Source organism: Plectropomus leopardus, chromosome 19, assembly GCF_008729295.1.
Source record: "Plectropomus leopardus isolate mb chromosome 19, YSFRI_Pleo_2.0, whole genome shotgun sequence".
In the NCBI taxonomy this organism is placed as follows: Eukaryota; Metazoa; Chordata; class Actinopteri; order Perciformes; family Serranidae; genus Plectropomus; species Plectropomus leopardus.
This window is the reverse complement of record NC_056481.1, coordinates 23,814,379-23,837,990: the sequence shown is the minus strand read 5'-3', so window position 1 is coordinate 23,837,990 and position 23,612 is coordinate 23,814,379. Positions and strand designations below refer to the sequence as shown.

The 23,612-nt window shown below is 39.4% G+C and overlaps 1 protein-coding gene across 2 annotated transcripts; it reads left to right on the top strand.

Annotated features, from left to right (window-relative positions):
• Positions 1-2,688: 2,688 nt before the first annotated feature.
• LOC121958373 (SAP30 binding protein) lies at positions 2,689-22,188 on the top strand. 2 transcript variants are annotated; one of them, XM_042507264.1, is made up of 10 exons: positions 2,689-2,805; positions 3,639-3,745; positions 5,483-5,527; positions 7,800-7,839; positions 15,503-15,591; positions 18,388-18,479; positions 19,864-19,976; positions 20,050-20,108; positions 20,771-20,861; positions 21,411-22,188. In XM_042507264.1, exons 1-10 carry the CDS (start codon positions 2,712-2,714, stop codon positions 21,587-21,589), a joined length of 909 nt encoding a protein of 302 aa, XP_042363198.1. In that variant the 5' UTR covers positions 2,689-2,711; the 3' UTR covers positions 21,590-22,188. The 2 variants fall into 2 exon arrangements, with proteins under 2 accessions (XP_042363198.1, XP_042363197.1); XM_042507263.1 differs by having other exon boundaries at positions 21,408-22,188.
• Positions 22,189-23,612: the final 1,424 nt, after the last annotated feature.

The following is a 23,612-nucleotide window of genomic DNA, read 5'->3' as shown; positions in this document are numbered from 1 at the left end:
AAGGCATCTACAATGAAACAAGAAATTATCCCAAAATGAGTAAAAACTTTGTCAATTTAGAAAATTATACAGAATTATTAGAATTTTTAAGGTTTATTTGTTTTTACTTTCTTTTTTATTTTTTGTTTTGTTTTATTTGTTTAATTTTCAGGTAATTTCCTTTTCCAATTCTTGTTCAACTTGTTTATTTTTATTCTATTTTATTTATAATTATTATTTATTATTTTTCATTTACAAATTTCTGGGTAATTTTCTTGTAGTTTGTGCTATTTTTTTGGAATATATGGAATATTTCATACCAAGTTGCTCATTGCCTTTTCCGCCCAAGTTTTGAAAAATATTCCCTCACGAGGTTAAATACTTGTGAAAGGCATCTGAAAGCAGCAAAAATAGTGATGTTGCTCCAAGTTTCAAAGGGTTAACTATCTGTCAAATACAGCATGATTCCATATCTAAATACTGCATAACTTTCTTCCAACAAGTATTGCATCTCATTTGCATCAGAAAAGGCTCTGATGTAAATCCCATCAGTGAAACACTGCACTTTCGTAAGCATAGCTTATCATCAGGTCTCTCCTGAGCCTGCGACAGTCAATATTATGAGTAAACATTAACCAGGAACAGTTGCTTTTACTTTGCCCAGCCCACACAGACCAACTGAAAGTGTCACCTGGAATCCGCCATTACAGTTTTTACAGAATGCCTCCCCTGTAAAAGTGAACTGTAATGTTTTGGCTATGTTCAAATAGTTCCAAGGGCTGCGCGAGTGGATCAACACCATCTGTTCTCACACAGCACACTCACGCACTGTTGGGAGTCACTGAGCCGTGAGCGGACCATTTAGTGGGACATGGCCGTGGAGAGGTGAGTGAACTGAATGTGTTTTTTGACAATGGTGTTTTAACATCAGCAGATTTCTGTGGAGCGTGCTGATAAAAACATGTTTTGAAATAATTGTTTTATCATCAGCAGATAATGTGGCTCCTCTGGTTCTATAAAGCTTTTTTTTTTTTAAACTGGCAACTAATGGTACCCAGCAGCATTATCTCATCATGTTTAATGTCCAGATTGTCCATTTGAGCTTTTATCTGGTCTCTCCCGTTGCAGTGTTTCAGAGCAGCAGGAAGCCGCAGGGTCACCTCAGGACTGGGTGGAATGGTTCCTGCACCGGGTGCAACAGGAGCCGTGGGCACTTGGCGGTGTTGTGGTCATAGGAGTGTTTGTGCTGGGAACTCTGTCTCTGGTCACATTCGCTCTGCTGTACGGATGCTGCTGCAGCCCAGGAGAGGGGAACCAGAAGCAGAAGAAGTCCAAGAATGGGGTGATCTAGACGCATGTGAGGGGATATGGCGCACACTGTGAAATGAATGTTGACGTGATGGAGAAGATGTCTAAATGTGCATGTCCAGCTTTGGGTCATTTTGGAGATGTAGTGGCAATGGGACTGGGTTTTTTTTCACTGCTATATATTGCAACTTTTGTCACGTTGGATATTTCTTTGCTGTTTTCAATTTCTGTATTTGTATTAGGCGACACCATAAAGAGAGTGGGACCACATCATTGTTGAAATATTCCATCATTTTATTTAATTTCTCATTAACTTGGCTTTGCAGTCAGTTATTGTCTTGAACTCTATAGCTATCAGGCTGCAGAATGTGTCATTGTCACCCAAATGGTAGGAGTTGATATAGTAAAACTAGTACAGGTTTTACTGAAGAATATTAACCCTCTGGAATATGGGCAAATTGGTTTGATTTCTTTCAAGTACACTAGCAAGACATGGCCCAAAAAAATGTAAAAAAAAAAAAAAAAAAAAAAAAAAAGTAACAAGAAAATTTCCTGAAAATATAAAAAGGGAAAAAAAGAAAACGAAAACAAGAAAATGACATAAAAAGTACATAAATAAATAATTTGACATATTTTGTTATATGTCACATATTTTGTTATATGTTTTCTTAAACATAATTTTTCATTATAAAATCACTATAATTTTGAATATAGTGTCCAGGATATTTTCCTAATTGTTTGGATGATTTTCTAATAACCTTCACCTCTTTAAAAAAAGACAAAAAAAAAAAGTTGATGCCCCTGTTGCATTTATATTATTTCTTGCAATTTGTGAGAACATTCTTGCCAAGGTGGTCAATTTCATCCATGTCCTCACAAGAAATCAAAGGCATGTTTTCTTTAAAAAAATCTCTGAAATCACACCATTTATTATAGCTATAAAATGCGAAATATAGTTACCTATAATGGAGGGAGGGTCATACATTTTCCTGCAATTACTCAGGGAGACTATTTGTAGTTACAGGCAGTGTCATGATAGCCTACAAACATAAAAAAAACACCTTCTGATAAATAAATTAAAGTCCCTTGGGCTTCTGAAATGGCATTTTCTTCCTCTTTTTATTCTTCCCAGTGGTTGTCAAAGCATTGAACTTAGTTGCTTATATAATTTTAGTGTTTTGGCTCTAGCTATAATGTCAGCATTGAAATGTAAAACTTAAAATTATTCTTATTTATTGATAATGGTCATATTAAAAGAATAAACCTCTCCTTGTTGTGAAGCCACAGACTGTAAGTGGGGTTTTCATCTCAGTCAAATGAACACAAGGACAACATTACCCAGTGCTACCTTAGTGTGACGTAATACAACTTCCTCGACGTTTATTACTGTGCGACCGGGCGTTTATGCGACGTACAGAGCAGCAATGGCGAGCGGTAAAAAGAGTGCCCTGCTTTCCTCTTTGGCAGACTATGGAGACGATTCAGAGCCCGACTCTGACCCCGAACCAGAGGAGACAGGTGATGATATCACATTTAATATTTCCGTCCTTGTATTGAGGCTAAAAACGCTGTGTGTTGCTGTGCGAGTCTCTCCCCGGCTGTTCATGTGGTAGCTAACGTTAGCTCGTAGCTAACATGGCTAGTTTACGGACAACGTCCAATATTCAAGACGTGTTTGTAAACAATATGAATAAAGAAAACACGAACCTACAAAGTTCGTTCATATAAAGTTTTTTAGCAGGTTATTGATGGATTTGTTTTGGTGTAGGTGCTCCCTGGCATTTATGAAACGCGAAGGTCTCAAGAGAGACTGTAATGTAATGTTTTTTGGAATTATTTTGAAATCATGAGTTATTTTCACCGTGTCTAGTAAATTAATATTGCAATTTAAAAAAAATAGAGAATGGGTTTGTGTCTTCCTTTAGCCTTGATACAGTTCGTGTGGCAAGGCAGCTTTATTTGTATAGCATATTTCATACAAAGTGCTTCACAGAGCAATAATACATAAAAACAGTAACCATACATATCTCCAATAAAGGAGTAAAGACATAAGATATATAAGGCAAAATCAATCACTAAATATTTTTTGAAATTTTAAATTAAAATCACCATCAAAAATAGTAATTGGTAATACAAATTGGTGCAGTTTCTTTCGAAAACATTGGGAAATTAAAATGATCATAATAATATTTTAAAGATCTGTACAGAAGAAATCTCCTGTGTTCTGTCGTCTTCTTTACACCACCGTAGTTCCATCTTATTTCAGTATCAGCTGCCTGAGATGCTGTTTACCTGTCGTAGTTATCTATGTGTTGACCCTGTGCCTCTCTGTCTCTTGTAATTGTCACTAGGGGGGCATGGAGGTCTGGTCTACAGCTATGGGGATGATGACCTGAACCGAACTGAGGAAGGTGATGACAAGGTGTCTGGAGATGAAGACAGCAGAGAAAGCAACTCGGTCAGTATTTGAACTAAAAACTTTACAAAACGTGAACTTCTTACTGTGAGGAACATGACGTCCTCTAGGTTTAATATCTGTTGACCATTCAGTTGGATTCCACTGATATTTGGCTATTAAGTGACAGAAAAAACTAAACACAAGGTGTGCTGTTAGAAGATATAGTGCCTTTTGACATATTCATGATTGGATCTAATGCGAGTCTTGTGTGAAATCTGAAGGAGGAGGCTGACAGGAATGCATCAAAGCTTTTCTTTGTGGCAGCAGCTGTGAAATCTCTGTTTTTGCAATTTGTATTCATCAAACAGCATCAGTACATGTTGGGTGCGCTGCTGAAGGGGGACAGAGGTCTTGTCACCACATGTCTCATGACATCATACCCTGTTATTTTAGTACTAGCACTGCAAAGTCTTGCCGTAAATACTGTCAAGTTTTGGTTTTAGCTTTTTTTCAACCCAGTGGTTATTTCAGTACGTCATGTGCCATTTGTTTAACCCTTTGAGACCTGAGCAAAATGGCTGTCAATTCTTCTTAAAATATGGGGAAAAGGCAATGAGCAGCGGAAGAAGACATGATCCAAACATTTTCAAGAAATTAGTTAAAAGTACTAGAAAATTACCTGGAGATCAGTAAATATATATATTGAATTTGAAAAAAGAAAATGACTGGGAAAAAGTGCTTAAAAATTATAATATTTCTCTACCATAATTTTAAATAAGTTATAATCATTTTAAATATTTTCCCTAGCTTGTCTTTTTTCCCCGAACTTTTTTTAAAAAATGTATTTATTTTTTATAAAACATTCATTATATTGTAAGGTGGTCCTAATATTTTCACTGTACATAAATAACTTAAGCAGAATATAAAAAACATTTATATAACACAAATTGATCCTTTAAAACCTGGAGCAACGTCACTTTTTTGGGCTGCTCTCAGATGCCTTTCGAAAATATTTTAACCTTTGAACCTTGAGCCAATTGGTGCAATTTCTTTCAAAAACATGGTAAAAAAGTGAGGAGCACCTTGTCAAGAAATGTTCTATGAATATCAAGAATTTAATAAATTTAGAAAACATTTTTTTTAACAGCTAGGCAAAACTGTTTAGAATTATCATGATAACATATTTAAAATTATGGTACAGAAATATTATAATTTTTTAGGCACTTTGACCTGGTGGTTTCTTTCTAAAAAAAGCAGTATTTACTTATTTTCAGGTAATTCGTTTTGTTATTTTAACAAATTTCTTGCACATTTTTGGATCATGTCTTCTTTCGTTGCTCATTGACTTCTTCCCAACAGCTAGGGAAAACTATATAACTTCCATCATTGATAATTTAAAATTATTTTTAGAATTCTTATAATTTTAAGGTGTTTTCCCCAGCGCATTTCATGTTTTTTTTTCAATATTTTAAACAAATTTTCAGGTTATTTTCTTGTACTGTTTACCAATTTCTTCTTGCTAATTTTTCTGGTCATTCCTTTTTTGTGTCTCATTGCCCTCTTCCTATGTTTTCGAAAGAACTCAAGCCAAGTTGCTCAGGTTTCAGGGGATTAAAACGTCGAACAGGTTTCACAAAATGTTTGAAATGTTCCTTTCACAAAGTCTTTGTAGTACTGCAACAAGTGTAAAAACATCTGATCAGTTTTGCAGTCCTTCGCTGGGTGCTGGTTCCCCCTCCTGCTCTAATCTCTTTTGATCCTGACGGTGTTAACCTTTTGCATTTTTGTTTTTCATAGGAAATGGACGAATCTGACGAGGGGAGGGACGCAGATGATGTTGAGGTATTTGAACACCCACATGGTGTGGGATGGATTGGATTTGGAAAAGGATCTCATTTGTTTTGTGACTAACCCAAATGGATGTTGTACAGGGATATTTATAGCCGTTATCAACATGCTATGAAGGAGCATGTTCACTAGATGGTGCTGTGGGTTTAAAAATGTCAGGTGAATCCTCAAATGAGGCACTTGATGGAGGTAAAACGAGGTCAGTGTGCTCAAAATATGATCAGAGTTGCTTCTGAGGTAAAAGAGCTCAACCCACAGTGTTGTTTTTCAGAGCACACTGCTTGGACCTGCACACCACACTAACCCCACCCTGCTCTGTGTGTGTGTGTGTGTGTGTGTGTGTGTGTGTGTGTGTGTGTGTGTGTGTGTGTGTGTGTGTGTGTGTGTGTGTGTGAGGGCAAACCCTGTGAGCTGGACAGCTTGCCAGCTTCCTGCTGTGCTGTTTGGTACAGGTCAGTGAGGTGAGAATGAGTCACAAGCCTAACAAGCAGCAACGATACGAGACAGAGTATGTCTGCTCTGTCTGAGGCTTTTGTTTTACAATCTAACTTTGATTGTTCCGCTTCTTTATTCCACAGTAGAAGTGGAGATAACAGTAATTATGCGTCATGATGTCATTTCCCAATAATACATGAACCAACATGTGGAGCAGCATTCCCATGGAAGAGAAACATTTTCAGGGAATTCAAGGACAATGTTTTTTTTACTTTGGAAAAAAAATCTACTTATTACGTTGACTAGTTTTTACAAAGCCAGCAGGTTGACTGACACCTGGGATATGTATCGCGGCCTGTAGCATCAGAACACACTGATCATTTTTGGCCTTGTGTTTTGGTTCAGATTTATTAGCTGGCAGGATCTTATCTTTTGGCTGTGAATTACACTTGGTGTTTTGATACAGTTTGTGCTAGCTGTAGATAAGAAGGTCACCACACAATACTTGGCCCTTATTTAGGGCAATTTAATACTCTGAAATGTCGCTGTGCTCGGATACTTTAGGAAAGAGCTTTGTTGCACATTTATTATTTATGTGGTGTAGCAAGATTTTAATTGGCTCTAAATCAGTTTAAACATTTATGTTTGGAGGATTGTCTGCTGGATTGCAGGTAGTGGTGTGATTTCAGGGCTCAGGCCAGCAGGTCTTTGTGAAGTGTTTGTCTTTTGGGGACCAAAATGTCCCCAGAAGCACACTGCACAGAAAAAAAACGACTGTTCACCTTGAAGCAGTCTCAGTCGACTGAGAGTCTCTGACTGATATTTTGACTCTCCGACTTTCAAGGGGCAGCACAAACACACACTTCCCGCACTGCAGTGACACAGACGTGGTTGAAAATCAACAGAGTACCTCTTTCACATCTGCAGTGATGCATTTAACAGTTATTCCTGACATGGACTGGGCTTTGCAAAGGCTTATATTTGTACTAGGCGACTACTTTTAAATTCCTTTTTTCAGAAAAACCGAAACTTACAGCTCCAGTGCTGCAGTTGTCAGGCCTAGTGTGACCTCTGACCTTCCTGTGAATGGCGGCCAAATGTGAAAAAAGCTTCAGATGTGGATCAGTGAGCTCAAGAGTATTTGATTGGCTCTGTCTCAAATAGCAGGTGCCATTTATTAACTTTTTTGGGGGTTGGATATCTGCCAACGCACTCTGCTGTCCATCCATGTATTTCTGTCCTCCTCCTCCTCCTCCTCCTCCTCGTGATTTGGCCAACTTCGGGACAATTCTTTGATGTCTCAGTGCAGTTGCTAGGTGACGACATGATGCCCGTGAATAACAGCACTGTTCCTTTGTGCCGAACCTGTGTTATGCCCACAGAGCTGGCACAACAGGCAGCATATTTTAGAGGCTGTACAAGACTCCTCCTCCTGCCGAGCTCGGGCATTCACTGGAAACTGCCCAGATTTACTACTCTGGTTTCTGTTACTTCTGAGAAACTATTCTCCTGTCAGCTCCTTTTCTGTGCAGTGTTGCATTAGCGTCTGTGATTTGTAGGTTTCAGGTACAAGTGGAATGAGCTTTTGTTTCCAGCTCCACATCTTTCACAATAACTCTCAGTTCACCTCACCAAGCCACCTGTAATCCCCTGTAATGAACTATATTCATGCTGGGAACATGGTTTAATAATAATATCTACCACCGGTGCTGTTAATGATTCCCTTCACTAAGGGTTGATGAATGCCTCTTCCTGTCAAAAGGAGCCCTAAATATCATCTGTATCTCTCTGTTTCTCTCTTCTTCCCCCCCCTTCCCTCTTCTTTTTACAGATCTCAGAAATGGAAAAGAAGGACCCCAATGAGCTAGTTGGTGAGCACACACACACATACAGAGTACAGACACACACATATACTGTGTAACTCTTGAGGATAATGCTTGTTGTCAGTATATCCCATTAAAAAAAAAACCCCAAAACCAACAACAAATTGATCCCACAGACAAGTATTGTGTATGTGTGTATATCCAAAGTCTAATAGATATCATCCTCTGTGTCATAGAGCTCCACTGTTGTCCAAAAACACATCAATGAGCAGCATTGTTGCACTGGCTGACATGGTCGTTCATTGAAATGAACATCAGCACTGTAGTTTATTTTGAGTAAATAGGCGTTTTTTGACTAGGGAGGTTTTTCATAGGTCTAAGAATCAGAATCCCTCTTTTACGATAGTAGTTCTAAGAGCGCCATTTTGAGGGACTTTTTTTTTTTAGCTCCACTCTCCCGGCGCAAGAGAAACTATGAATGACACAAGTGTATGGTGATTGGTCAGACATATGAGCCAATGCACTAATGGCAGCCACCATTTTTAAATGCTGTTTTATTAGAGCTGGTCATTTACCTTAAACTTGCAGCTCCCAAGCAAGCTGCCACCTATGATGTTTTTTTTTCAGTGAAATAAGGAGGCATCTTGTAAATGATTCCTCTAATTCCTGTAAACAGAAACAGGGTATCTAACAAGAGTTCAGCTCTGATCAGAGCACTGCTGTTGCCTGCAAGCAGTCAGGACACCTCTTTCGTTGTCTTGAAATCCAAAATATGGACATATTGGTGCAGTTTTATTATTCTTAAGAGACTAATGCCGGGGTCACACTGGATGTGGAAGGGCTGCTTGCTTTCGGGGCCCATGTTGAGCAATCAGACTCCTGACACGCTGCAGCCCTGAGCTCCGCAGCAGGCTTACGATCCAGAAGATATTTTCAGTGTCTGGTCTATTTCTTCTGCGAACCGTGAGCAAATCTGGCAGGAAAACTACTAAATACTCTATTATGAACGCTATGAAGTATGTATTAGATCTGATATACAAGATCTGATCATGATAAAGGCAACCAGTGCTTCCACAGTGCTTGTCAGTTGTGACTTTACAGAGAAAGAGAGACAGTGGACACACAGAGACAGACAATTGTAGAAACACACAGCCAGAGACACACAAGCAAGCAGGGACACAGAGACAGGGACAGAACTCTCCATGTGGTTAGAAAAGAGCAATTAGTAATTAGCAATTAGCGACTAGTAAACAAACGTGTGCAGCTTTGCCCCTCTCTCCACTTTCTGTTGCCATTGCTCAGCCGGCCTGTCCGACACTAGTGGCTTTGTAAATCTATTTATAAAAAAATGTAATATTACAATACAGGTTGGATTGATCACCGTGACGCCATCAGCACAGGTTGCTGATGGAGGCTATTTTTTAATTTGCCCCAGAATGTGTCATAATGACAAATGCCAGTTTGCAAAAAATTGATCCTGTTTAAGCTTCTACATTGGACCAGACTTGCAAAACTAGAAATCGACCCAGCTCCACATTCTATATGTTATTAGAAAACTGAAAATGGCCCAAATAGATTCACTGTTTATTCTTTTTTTTTTGGAAAGTGTTCTGGAAACTAAAGTGTCCAGCTTTTTTAAGAAATGACTAAACCTAAAGTCGGTGATGACAAAAAGAACTATGTAGAATGTATATGCATGTATAATAAAACAGATTTATAGAGGGATACAGTGTTAGAGTCAGACTTGGGTGTTGGTGCAGTAAATCTATGAATCACTAACTAGCCCAAGGTGACGTATAAAAGCCTCTTTGTCCACTGGCTGACAGATGGGTTATGACCCAGGGTGCTGGCAGTGGTTAGTGAGTAATAACTGACCTGCACAGGTGTGTAAATGAGCATCAGATCAAACAGGATATGAGTGATACAGGGAGCGGCCTTTCACACACCAGTCTGATAAACACCATAAATGTTTGGCTTCACACTCTGCTGTTGATGATGACAGATTATGCAATGCAGGATTTATTTAATCCCTCATCCATCATTTGACTGCAAACTATCCTCAGAAAACTGTACATATAATAATGTGTTGCAATAAGGGTGTAGAACTGATTATAATAATTAAAATAATGTGACTGTTGAATGATCCTCAGAGAGAAATTATTTTATTTTGAAAGGATTGTCTAAGTAGGAGACGATTTATTCAGTTTGGTAGTTTTGAAACTGAATTAATGTGAAATTCTCTTAGCAGCCTTGCATCTTGTTATTGTATTCTAAAAGTGCCCTTAAGTACTTTGCAAAATTGCAAAAAATGTGAAACCCTGTGTAAAATGTAAACAAAAACAGAATGCAATGACTTGCATGGTAGCTTGCACATCTGTGAAGACACCATGAGGTTTTGGAGCAACATATGCTGCCATTCAGATGACATTTCTTTCGTGGTAATATATTCAGTTTCAATTTTAAATTTGCCTTTGCAAAATAAAAAACCTTGTATGTTGTTAACCATCATTTTGTGCTTTATTTTAGCAGATCAGGCACCGTTTAGGCACCGGTACTGTTTTAAAAGCACTGTTTTGGCACTGGTAACATGTTGTTTGGCATCAAATTCAAAATGAGTGCTTTTAAAGTTTTCAAATTAAATATATTATCTTTGGACTGTGTTCAATTGAATATAGGTTTATCTATATTCAATTGATTTATAAAAGATTTGCAAACCATTGTATTTTGTTTTATTTAGACTTCTGTTTTATAACTTCATCTACAAATCCATCCATGGACTGCTGCCAACATATTTATCCTCCTGTATGTCCAGCAAACAGTGCAGTGATAGCCTACACTCCCAGGCCTTTATCACCTTCAGTGTTCCCTCAGTACGTACAGAGCTCGACAAAAAGGCATTTTCTTACTCTGCTCATTCAACCTGGAGCACGCTACAGCGCCACACATTTTCTGAAGTTGTCCAGCTTGATCCCACTAGGGGATCAGAAACTTATTTTAAGGGCACTGGAAAAAGCATTTTTGTATCTCAGTATTTTTAATCTGCTTCTACCTGACATTTAAAGAAAATGTTTTAAGTACTGTAGTAATAAGTTTGTCTGTCTGTAACCAATTGTTGTTATATTGTATGTTGTCTGAAACAGGTTTCTCTTGAGAATGAAAGTTAAGTAAATAAGTGAAAAATTTGTTTTTGGAATTGGGCTTGTAAGGCACCTCCCTCTGGACCTCCTCCAACACGCTCCATTGGGACAGACAGCAGTAGCTGAGTGAACTTAGTGGCTTCTGTCCACAAATTAACTCCCTCCATCATCACCACTTCCACTCTTCTGGTTTGCTGCAGCCATAAAAAGAAAACTCATAGGAAAGAGAAATGCACCAGAGCAATTTTTAGTTTTCAAAACAGCCACCATCACTATCAGTGCAGTGTAGTGGCCGGGCGTGACTCACAGCCGGGACACTTGACATTACTGCAGCAGAGCTTGGCTCCTCAAACTCGTCTTGTCAGTAAATGTCACAGTGGGTCTGGCAAAAGGCCTCCCATCAGCAGGCTGAAGACAGTTCTTTGTCTGTTCACTGAAGAGACAGACATTGTCCGTCCGTCCAAAAAGACCCTTAGGGCACAGATTGTGACTCTGTCTGTTTTGTCGGGAGGACAGATGGCAATTTTGTTGCGGAATATAATCTATTCTCTGTCTCTTTATATCTCTGTGTCCTTCCTGACAGTACTGAGAATATGCCTCTAATAATGAGCTGAATTATAAACAGGGATATTTATTACACATGTTTTGATTTATTCCTTTGCTTCTGAGGAGGCTGCGGTGTTTATATTAGAGTTTGTCCAACAAGGCTACAAAATTATCATCTAAATCTTCTGTTGTCTAGCGCAGATTAGCAGGCTTTCACTATGCTAAACCCCTGTTGCAGCTACGCTGTGTAATTGTCTGTGACAGTGTGTGTGCATGTGTGTGTCTTTGAGAGAGTTAAGTGAAATACCGAGCCACCACCTAATGCCTGTGACTCACCAGACTTGCCTTGTCAAGTTTTTTATCGTTGGAGACTACAGTATGTTCTGTGTTTTAAAATACGGGGTATTCAGGCTAGTTACATGCATGAGACTATATATCTTCATGTAGCTGTATACTTGGCAGCTTTTTGCCGTCGAAAAATGTGTGTGAACCTTCACACATGCATGCTTTGCGTTACTTGTGTGTCTAAGGCAACACCCTGCCTGTCGTTTGCCTCGGTGGGGGAGGTAGAGCCATATCAGCGGTAAAACAGAAGGATCAGGGTGGGGTTCTGCTTCTCTGAACTTTCCAGACAAAAGGGAGCTCAGGGTGGCAAGTCACTATCTCCACGTGTGGATTTATGGTCCTACATGAGCAGCAGACTGAGGAAAACATCAAAGATACTGAAGGGAAGGACTGCTGGAAAGAGTGTGTCAGTGTAAGACGGCATCCCGTCTGCACACAAACACTTCAAAGTTCAGCTCTGGCTCAGTCCCATAGGCAGGGATCGCTTCACTGTGGACCTGCAGTGTTTATGTCAACAGACAGATATTGTAGCCAGCATAGACAGACATACACACAGACAGACATGCAGAGCTACTGAACCTGTTTTTGGACAGAAGTGTTGGACCAAACAATGGCAACAACATCAATAGTTTCAGCAAGTAAAAGAACCAGAATGAAAAATACATTTCTGTCAATCAACTGCAACAAAAGAACAAAGTTCAGTTTAGTGGTCGACCAGTGATTGTTTTTTCAGTTTTTACAGATTAGTAGCAGTTATTGAGACAGATAACCAACATTTGTAACCGACATGCATATACAATAAAAATGAAAATCTTTCTATCAACATTTAGAATTTGGAATATAACAAACTCCAACCCAAAACCTTGTTTAAATACCTTTAGAGAATGTTTACTCAAAACTGAAATGTTACACACGATATACAGCAAAAGTCAAGTTACACTTTAAATTAAAAAAATGAATAAATCAAAACATCTCCCTGAGGTTTTACAAAGTAAAAGTTCCTCCCGTGCGAACACTTTCTTTGGACTTTTTAATTAAGTTATTTTATCTGCAATCATTAAGCTAAAACGCAGACACAGATAATCAGCAAAATGCCAAATATCGACCCCAATAATTGGCCAGGCTAATAATCTGTCAACCATTAATGCAGGTCATGGACACATGGTCTGAGCTCAAAAACACCTAAGTAAAACACCAAAAATTAGCAAAAAAAAATCTTTCAATATTTCAGACGTTTTTTACACTTGGGCAAGGTGAAAGAGTTTACGTGTCAATGAAAAGGTAAATGCAACTAAGTGCAATAACCGATTCAATGAATAAATGATCCACAATTAAACCGGAGGGGCCAGGGGCTCTTTTAATTTGTCATCTCCTTGCACTCTTTGTTCTGCAGACTTTTGACTTAAGAATTAGCTTATCTCACCCTCTCTCATACATTGATCTGATTTGATCAGTTCTGATTTGATGGACAAATGATTTATCCACCCCAGGAGTCACAAACTGCTGCTTATGGAAAAAAAAGTCATGGAAACTTCACAGACCCGCAAAAAACTTAGAGAAGGGGATGCAGAATGATACATGGGCATAAACGCACTTTTAAAAGAAAGGGGGGGAAAAGCAAAAGTTCTGTCATCTGCTACTGCCACACATACACTCTACTTCTGTGGAAAACGCTGTATTGGAATCTGCCTTAAAAATACTTTATTTCAACAAAACACTTAAAACACAAAAATCTCCCGGACACATCTCATCACAGATAGATGATAATGTAAAAGTATGCTACTGTGGAATTTTTTCTCTTGTATTTTAATTGGTGAAGTTTTCACTAAGGCTAAGATAAAATACAGCACTTCAGAAAATGATCTTCTCATGTCCCGTCATGTCTCTACATATCAACGATCTGTGTAGCATGTCAGCAGTGAGCTCTTGCATTTACACGTGTGCACATACACACGCGTACACACAGCTCACAGGTCGCAGCGCTTCTTCAGAGCGTGATTGACGGCGCTGAACGACTGTAAAGACTATCTGTCTGATAGGGATGTAGAGTGACACTGAAGAATGCCTGGCCTGCAGTCAGAAAAAGCAGAGGGAGACAAGTCGAGCAGGGAGAGCAAAACAAGGGATGGGTCCAAAGGGAGGGAAGGAGGGAGGGAGGGGAGAGGAGCCGCCCTTCTCCTTACAAGCCCCAACAACAGCCATTCCCTGCCTGGGACGTGCACTCCTCATACCAAATTGCCCTATAAAACCCACTGGCATACACTTCGCTGAACAACAAGATGCTTAGGAATTCACCAGCAATGTATCACACAGTGAACCTTTGTCTGACTAACTCCAGTGCATATTCATATCCCACCTTCCTGCTCATTTGTCATCTGCTAATTCGATTTGCTTTTCCCTCACTGCGTTTGCGTAACGATGGTTTCTTATTATGCTAGGGCAGTGTATAATATTCCATATCTTCCTGACATTTCAGCAGGGTATACAATATATGATGATGTAAGTGTGAGGCTTCACCCCTCCCCCCACCTGACATAGAGTCCTTTTTTCAGACTAATAAATACACATTAAAAACCCACAAAATGTTTGGAAAGTAATATTACTGCAGTCATTTTTGATATTCGACAGTTTTAATTCAACTTTCTCTTGTTCACTGAAGACTGATGAGACTTAATTACCTTGTTAGCTCATCATAAAACACTTCATTTAAATTTGATAGAAACAAAGCAAAACTCACCCAAACTGTCTTGGTTACACTTACTGCCAGTAACCTAGTTTTTTAAGTCCACTGTTCTTTTCATTGACTGTATATAAAGATGGACAACATGACAGCTCCCCCAAAGTGTAGCTTTTCAATCTCAATCACCCCCTGGTATCTGCCTGCATCATATATCATAAAGCCCACCCCTCCATGTTAGTGAATGAGACATAGGCCAAACAAAAATCTTAAAGTTCAGGCCAAATAATTTTTCCCAGAGATGGTTTTTGTCCCTGAAGGTAGTTCTCAACACCCTGATGTTTGTTCAAATGATCATTTTTATGATAAGTGTGGTGTTAATAGCTGTGACAGCAATTCCATATGCTTGTATTCAATGGGGCTGCTTGCAATTGGTTGGACAGGTGTTTTGGTGGGAACTCCCTCACCGCGGATATCGCTTTAGCACAGACTCCGGCTCTGAATGACGTCACCAGCCACTGATAGCAGCGGCCATATCTGGGATATTTTAGCTTCACTTAAGCATAGGGGGGGGAATGGGGTGTGTGTTGTCCATCTTTATTTACAGTCTATGGCTCTAAAAATTACCACCTGGGGTTTGGTCGAAATAAATCCTACATTCACCAACTTAGATGTAAAAAAGCATGCCATTGTTCCCCACATTCTCTTGTTGCTAGATGCTGGCTTTTTATAGTCCTGTAACTTATCCCTCCGCCGTTAGCTGTTGTAGTCTCTTTCATCTCAGCTGTCTATTCCACCAGTAAAGAGCAGCTCCTGTATGTATAACAGTGTCAAAAAACATACCTTTGAGATTTTCAAATACACTGGTATACCATAAAATACCATGATACTGACCAAGCATTTGTTTTAGTGTTTTCCTTATTCATGTAAAAACATGTAAAAGAAGGAAAGCAACTAATGTGAAATCATACAAGCACTCATGTTTATGATACTCTCTTTTTGCCAGCTCTATTCTCAGAGAAGGTGAGGAACATGTCCCCCGATGAGATCAGGATCCCCCCCGAGCCTCCTGGACGCTGCTCGAGCCAACTGCAGGTAGATACACCTTCACTGTTATATGGTGTTATAAAACCACATAACTTTCTCTGCAAAGCTTTTCTTTTCTGGTTATTCAAACACACTGCTGCTGTCATCTCATGCAAGCAGCTTTTATATCACCACTAAGGCCACATTTATGTCTGCTAATCAGACCAGAGGAGAGGGTGTGTGGATATAACTGGGGTTGTGGGGTTTTTTTTAGAGCTTGAGAAAATAGTCCTGGGGCCATGTGTTGTGTGTTTTAACATGTCTAGGTTTTTTAATGTGTTATTGTGGAAACTTTCTGTTATTAAATTTGAAGATAAAGTGTTGCCACTGGCTCTTAAAGGAAGATGTTTTTTTTCTTAAGCAGACTCACAGTCTGGGTCTAGGTTTAGAGTTAGGAGTTTGAGATGCAAGAGTCAAAATTCAGAGTGTTTGGGGCTATAAGCTAGTCATCTTGGCGTTGATGCAGTCAAAATAACCTGCTCTCCACGCCAAGTGAATAATTTAGAAGTTTCCCTCGTTCCCCCAAGGGTTAGAAAAGAAATCTGGTGGCTACATAAATCCTAAGACTCACCCCTGTAATTAAACCAGCACACAGTGTCATCTTCTATCAATTTAGCATCACCAGCACTGCTCTCTCTCTGCCTTGCTGCTGTGCGTTTGGTGGGTCTAACTGCAATAAGGTTTGTTCTGCGAGGAGCCGAGGCACGTCAGGACACACAGCTGACTTAGTAAGCATACAGCTCAGCAAATATCGCCGCTGGGCTGACATTCCCCCACCCATCAGATGAACAGCTAATGATTCACCTTCACCACCTCAGCCTGGATATCCCTGCCCTAAAGTCACAGAGGAACAGCTCCACACGAATGCCTAGACTGTGTTTCTGACAGTTCATTTCACCATTTGCTGGAATATATCCACTTAATGAACAGTTTGTGTTTTGCAATCGTGACCCGACCTTGAGGTATGAACGTCCCGCTGCCTGCCAGAATTCGTGAGCTCAAGCCATCAGTGAGCTTCAGATTTGTTCGCCAAAAAACGACAAAGCACCCTTTACATTCAACTGATAATGGGTTGGGCACTCTTTACATCTAGACCGATACCTCAAGTTTGACACTGGTACGCAATTACAGTAGTACCTTTCTCTTTCTGTAAGAACAAAAAAAATATGTTTTTAACAAGATGCAGTCAGAAAGCAGTTTTGCTCTTCTGCTCTTTTCCAAACACACACTAAGTGTCTGTCTGCGTGCATGTCTTCTTCTCTGTCTTGCTCTGTGTTTAGACCCATCTGACAAACTTGTACCTAATTAAAAAAAAACACAATAACAAACAGCAATGATACTAACCTGTCCCTAAAACAGAACAGAAAGGTAAACAGACTAGATAGACTAATACTAGCTGCGCTTCACTGATAGTTTTGGCTCTCTGGGAAGCTGATGGTGCTCTGTGGCCGCCCTCCGGGCTTCCTGGCTTACAGTAGCTCTGCCCGGTGTTGTCGTCTTGGTGCTTTGAGGTGTTTCTGCCTCCGGTTGAATCTAGTTAGAGAAATAAAAAAGAAGTAACCATACTGTTTTCACTGGCCTCCATGATGCTCTCTACTGTTAACTAATCCTGAGCATTTGTGGCATTGAACGTGACACACCAGGAAAACAACAGAAAGACATACTCATCGCTGTCAATGGGAAAGGAAACTATCAGCTATTTTTTTAATATTTTTTCCTGCATTTAAAAAAACCCACATATACACTCTTATTTAGGTGGAAAATGACATAACAGTCAATAGTAGTTTTAGAGATTAGTTGATTATAAGAAGCATGCAATGCAGGAGAAGACTGCTAGCAACCTAATTTAGACGTGAACAAACACTTTGGTTTTGCATAATTACATAGGAATGTCACCAACGATTTTGCTAAAAGATGTCTAAGCTTTTTTTTACATTTTTTATTTTTTAATAACGGCTGAGCCAAACAAACTGAAAACAAAAGCTACGCTGAGACACATTTTGTTGTTATCACTGCCTGAGCTTCTCATATGCTTTCTGTCAGCATTTCAGTGTAGGCAGGGCTCCTCCATACACACACACACACACACACACACACTCACACACACAGACGCACGTGCACACACGCATGTGCACACACACACACACACTTGTTTATATTTTACTTAAGACTATTATTTTTTTTCTGCCATATTCTAAATCCAATGTCTGAATATTCCTGAGAAATACATGATCATTCAGTGTTGCTTTTTGTAGGGTGTACTTGCATTATTTTGCTATAATATTATTGTTATTGTTAGTGGCAATAAAACTGTCTGAAAATGACAATAATACCACCAAAAGTAATTATTGTGACAGGCCTACAAAATTTTATCCAGCTGATTGTGGTGTCAGATCAGAAAACACTCGTTTTAGGTTATTACAGAAGACAGGGACAAAGGAGTAATAGCTTCTCATTTTTTGCAGCGTTCCCGTCTTCCATATTGTTCCATGTCAGTCCTCATTTATCATTTTGGCTGCCCTGGCTACATCTGCCAGCTCCTTGTGGCTCAGTTGAACCTGGTTGTCAAATATTTCCCAAAAGCATCAGAAACGTACGATACAATAGCCCCATTCACACTGACCCTCGCTCAGGCCAGAGTCAGTCATATATAGGTTTTGTTTATTTGATGACATTGACAGCGTGTTCTGCCAAATGTAGGAGTTTGAAGTGAGCTGAGTCGAAGCAGAGGTGTAGATCTTGTTACACTGAGAGAGGAGGTGGCTTCTGCTCACGTCCTTCATTGATTTGTTTGTTTTGTAACAGGACAAGATACACAAGCTGTATGAGAGGAAGCTCCACGGAGATTTTGACACAAACAGCCACATCCAGAAAAAGAAAGAATTTAGAAACCCAAGGTATGCAGCACCACTAAAGAAAACAACACACACGTGTACACAACACACACGGTGCGATTTCAGCCCGTTCTCATTCTGAGGTGGTCAAACATTGCTGATATGACAATGCTTTTAGTGTACAATCCCCACTGCAAAAGCCACCTTTTTATGTCCGCACGCTATGCCCCTGGATGGCGTCAGCCTCATACGCGGATGGTGGGGTCACTTGAGAACGTTGCTGGACAGAACCTGTTGCGTGCACACAATACACCACAGAACGGCATCAGGTTGAACCGCCGCTGTTAATGGTATAAATAGTACAAGAGTGCCTATGGGGTGGCAGATGGGTCAAACAAACCCCGGACTTTCATGCGGGAGTACAGCGTTTGCTTCCAGTCTAAATGTGATGCTTCCTTTAATCGATCAAAATTATTTATATAGCACCTTTCAAAGAAGTCAAAGGCAGTTCAAAGTGCTCTACAGTTTGATTGAAGAAATAAAAACGAGAAAAAGCAAAAATGGATCTTAAAAAAAGATCTTAATAAACAGAATAAATATGACCCATAAAATTGTGATAGTAAGACGGTACATAAAAGCCAGACTAAAAAGATCTGCTTTTAATTTAAAAGTATCAATATTTGCAGCTCCTCTCAGATCCTCCAGTAGATTTTTTTCCAGTGCTTTAGAGCAGAATGGCTAAAAAGCAGAATCACCAAATGTAGTTCTACTTTTTGAACAGCTAAAAAGAGGAGTCAGGGGATCTGAGAGGCCTTGAGAGCATCTCTGAGATGTAGTCTGGTGCAAGGCCATGCAGTTCCTTATAAACTAACACCAGAATTTTAAAATTCAATGTGAAAACTAAACAGGCATCCAGTGTAGAGTTCTTAAAACAGGCGTAATGTGTGCTCTCCGTCTGGTCTCAGTAAGAATTTGTGCTGCAGAATTCTGAATTAGATGCAGCTGATTAATTGTACTCTTTGGTAGACAAGAAAGGAGAGCGTTACAGTAGTCCAGCCTGCTAGTTATAAAAGCGTGCATTAGTCTCTCTATTGCTCAGAGGGGCTATTGTATCTTCCCCTAATCCTAACCATCCGTGCCAGCATATGCGTTTCTTGACTTCGCGGCTTTTGTTGGCATGTGCTTGTGTTGTCTAAACATAACCACGTGCCGCTTCATCCCACCATGTGTGTTTGTTGACATCATCCCGTAATGTCAACAGCAGATGCAGAAGGATAACTAAAACATAATATGTAGACGCAGAAGTCCACTGCAAAGCAGCAACATGTGACGATTTGTGATGAGAATGTGTTGGCTATTTACACAATACCAGATACACTTAATAAGATTATTGATTTTCTCTGCCTATGAAAAGCATCTTATTTTTTTTTTTTTCTTTGCTTTCTAGCATTTACGAGAAGCTCATTCAGTTCTGCAGTATAGATGAACTGGGAACTAACTACCCAAAAGATATGTTTGATCCACATGGCTGGTCAGAGGACTCTTACTATGAAGCTCTAGGTAAGGGAATGCACATCTTCGTATTTTTACATTTTTGTTTGAAAAACTCAAAACTTGCATTTTATCGTTCCAGCCAAAGCCCAGAAAGTGGAGATGGACAAACTGGAGAAAGCCAAAAAGGAGCGGACCAAGGTAAGACTAACAACAAAACAGAGAGGATTTTTCAGCTGTCAGTTCTCCGCTCTGTCTGCGTCAGGGGCAAGTCTCCACCAGCTGCACTTAATTTCTTTCTTTCTTTACGTCCTTCATCAGACACACGCAGAAATCAGTGCTGCCAAGTTCAGCTCTCGTAACTGCGGCTCGGGCCCAGCCCAGTGAGGCTTTCACAGCTGAGCCGTGCCCATACGTGTTCTTCACTGTTTTTCACATCTTCAGTCGCAGTGCACTTTAAAAAAAACACCTGAGTGTGTCTTTCTTTGCCAGCTATTTTTTGCTGTGGCTGGATTACGCTGAATAATCATTCAGAGGTGAGCTGTGCTGCTATGATCAGCAGCAGCATCACTCCAGCAGCTGCACCTCGGTTACAAAGTGGACTTGAATGAACATGTGGCGTGCAGGAGCCGCTTTGTGGTTCTCTGCTGGGAAATGTCAGTGGTATGCAGGCTACAGATAAGATGAGTAAAATTTTGATGTGAGAATGAGACACAGAAAGAGTATTGTTCTTCCCCTTGATCAGAAGTACAGTTTCTGTTGATGTGTCCTTAAGAAAGGCACTTCTCTTCTGTGAGCAGCAGCAGAAGATGTGGTTTTTTAATTCAAAACAGTTAGAAATCAGCATGCAAATGTTTTCACAGATTGAGTTTGTTACGGGGACCAAGAAGGGCACCAACCCCTCCAGCACAGCGGCCTCCACCACCAGCAGCACCACCACCACCACAGCCACAGGTAAACATCCAGCACCACAGCACCGCACAGATGAAGCTCTTTCTCAGAGATGCACCTCGCTACATTAAAGTCCTGATTATTGTGTTATCAAAGCCACATGGAATCTGCACTTGCACAATGAAGACAGCACCTTCGCAGATTTTTCTGCAGATTTAATTTTTTTTCATCTTAAATTAATATTGTCTATGTCAATAAATTCAACAGATTTTTATTCTAGATTACAGCGAGGGCTGACTGTGGAGGGAGGACTATGAGGCACTTTGGTGCAGCACTTTATTCTGTTAACTCAAGCTGAACACACTGCATTTTAAACAGTAGTATATTTATTATCATGTTTTTTTATTTTTGTCACACCACATGGCTTTTATTTTGCACTTTAATATCAATTTATTTAATTTAAATTTAGATAAATATTTGTTTATACCCTTATTATATTTTGTATACCTCTTTTATTGTTTTTTTTTTTTTTTAAAAAGTTTTTTATGTCTGGTTCCATCCATTTGCCCATCCATCTATCTGTCTAAAAACTGTGTTTCCTCTCATTAGCAGAGGCCCAGAAGAGGAAAAGCAAGTGGGACTCTGCGATCCCTGTGACCCTCGCCCAGCCCACTCTCATCACCACCACCGCCACCCTGCCCGCTGTCGTCTCGGTCACAACCACCGCCAGCGGCACCAAGACCACCGTCATATCTGCAGTGGGCACCATCCTAAAGAAGGCGAAGCAGTGAGCACACAGAAACACGCTCGTCTGTAAGTGTGAGTGAAACTGGAAGAGCTGCGATGTCCTGTGCTCATTATATATGTAAGAAGACGCAGAGAGAGGACGAATGAACTGACAGACGTTCTTTAGGTGTCCATTTTTAGACCCCACCTACAGATACCCTCTGCTTCACATGGACGAAAGACTTTACTGCCTTCTATCTCTGGGATTCTATCTGCACTGTTGCATCATAAAGCCAAAATCGGTTTGGCAAAACACTCAAAAAATCCCGATTGTGTGATGCATGCAGATCTAATGCTGATGAAACATTTCAGTCATTCGTTTTTTTATTATGTTGCCAACAGTTGTTAGTCTAAATCACAACAAGAGCATGACAATGTTTGAATAAAGTATCCTGAGAGACCTTGTACAAATATCTAAAATATGTGTATTTTTCTATCCATAGTGTTCATGCCTCCTGTAGCAGCTGTGTGTTATAGCTCGACATTTGTATCATCTTGTTTTTTTCAGCCTTTTCGTTTTCTTCATTGGCATATTGAGCAAATCTAAGGTAAGATTTTACACTTGTACATATGGTGAATAAATGCATCAGATGTTGCCTTTTCACTTGGTTTGTTGTGTTGTTTTTGTCATCTCCACAAACTGTTTACATCTTTGTCTTTCACTGTGGAAATGAAAGGACACTGGGAACAGGCTCTATTGACTGCAGGCACTGGCCTGAAACTGGCCTGAAGAATCTTTGGCTCTCTCTCTCTCTTTGACACCCACAAACGCGCACAAAGTATTTCTGTCTTTTCTCTCCGGGAATGCATGTGTGCTCCAGGTGGAGTTTTGACTTGTGCTCTTCCTCACCTCAGTCTCCACATCTGACATCTATCGGGGAGTGTACTTCTAAAGCACCACTTGGGGTTAAAGTTGACAGTGTGAGTTGGCCAAAGTTCCCCACTGACTCGTGGCCAAGTGAAAACCATTATTAAAAAAGCCCCTCCCAGCTGTTTACTGTTACAAGCTGCAAATATTTTTTCATAACCTTTTACACTGTTAGATAGTGGATGTGGGTGCAGTCTTTTAACTCTTAGAAACCTGAGAAAATTTGCTTGATTTTATTTCAAAAATGTAAAAAAGGCAATGAGTGACTTCGGATGAAATGACCCAAAAATGAGCAAGAAATTAATAAACAGTAAAAGAAAATAAAAATAATAAAAGAAAGCATTTTATTATATTTTTACATATAATTAAAAAAATAAATAAATAAAGTAGGAAAACAAACAATAACGAACGAACAATGAAATACTCTGGGGAAAGTGGTTAAAAATTGTAATAATTCTAACATAATTTTAAATACTTCCCTATAATAATGATAGTTATAAATATAGTTTTACCTTAGTTTTTTTCTTACCAATTTGGTCACTGCCTTTTTTCTCATTGTGAAACTGTACAAAGTGCAAGAAATACACCTAAAAATGTGCACCTTTAAATGAAAAAAATTGGGGACAAAAAAAACAAGGGTATCATCTGAAAAAAGGGTTTAAAAAAATAATTAAAAAAAATCTGTAAGATATTTTTAGATATAGATTTAGGACATTTTTCCTGAGCTTTTCAAAAAATAATTTCTTAAATGTATTAATTCCTTACAAATTATGTGTCTCACTACCTTTTTTCTATGTATTCAAAAGAAAACAAGGCACTTTGCCTGGGGTTCGAAGGTTTAAATACTTGTGCAGACGTCAGTTGGTTAACTAAACACTAGAAATATTCAGAGATGACTCTCCTGTGTTCAAATTGTATTCATCTTCTTAATCATCTTCAAGCCTAACGCTGTATTCCCAGTGATAATTTTGTCATGTAAAAGATAAATGATGCCCAAAAAAGAAACTCCATTAATATTAATATTAATAATTTACTTCTTTCTATTCAATGGATGAAGAAGTTTGCAAACAAAAAAAGAAAAAAACAGTGAGATCTGTTCCTGCAGGGAACAGATTGTGGCATCGCCCTGAGTAATTTATGACACTGAGCTGAATCATGCC

Coding starts and splice junctions, on each gene's coding strand:
- LOC121958373 (XM_042507263.1), top strand. CDS start 2,712: ATGGCGAGCGGTAAAAAGAGTGCCCTGCTTTCCTCTTTGGCAGACTAT. Junction 2,806..3,638: donor CCCCGAACCAGAGGAGACAG/GTGATGATATCA, acceptor AATTGTCACTAG/GGGGGCATGGAGGTCTGGTC. Junction 15,592..18,387: donor GCTGCTCGAGCCAACTGCAG/GTAGATACACCT, acceptor GTTTTGTAACAG/GACAAGATACACAAGCTGTA.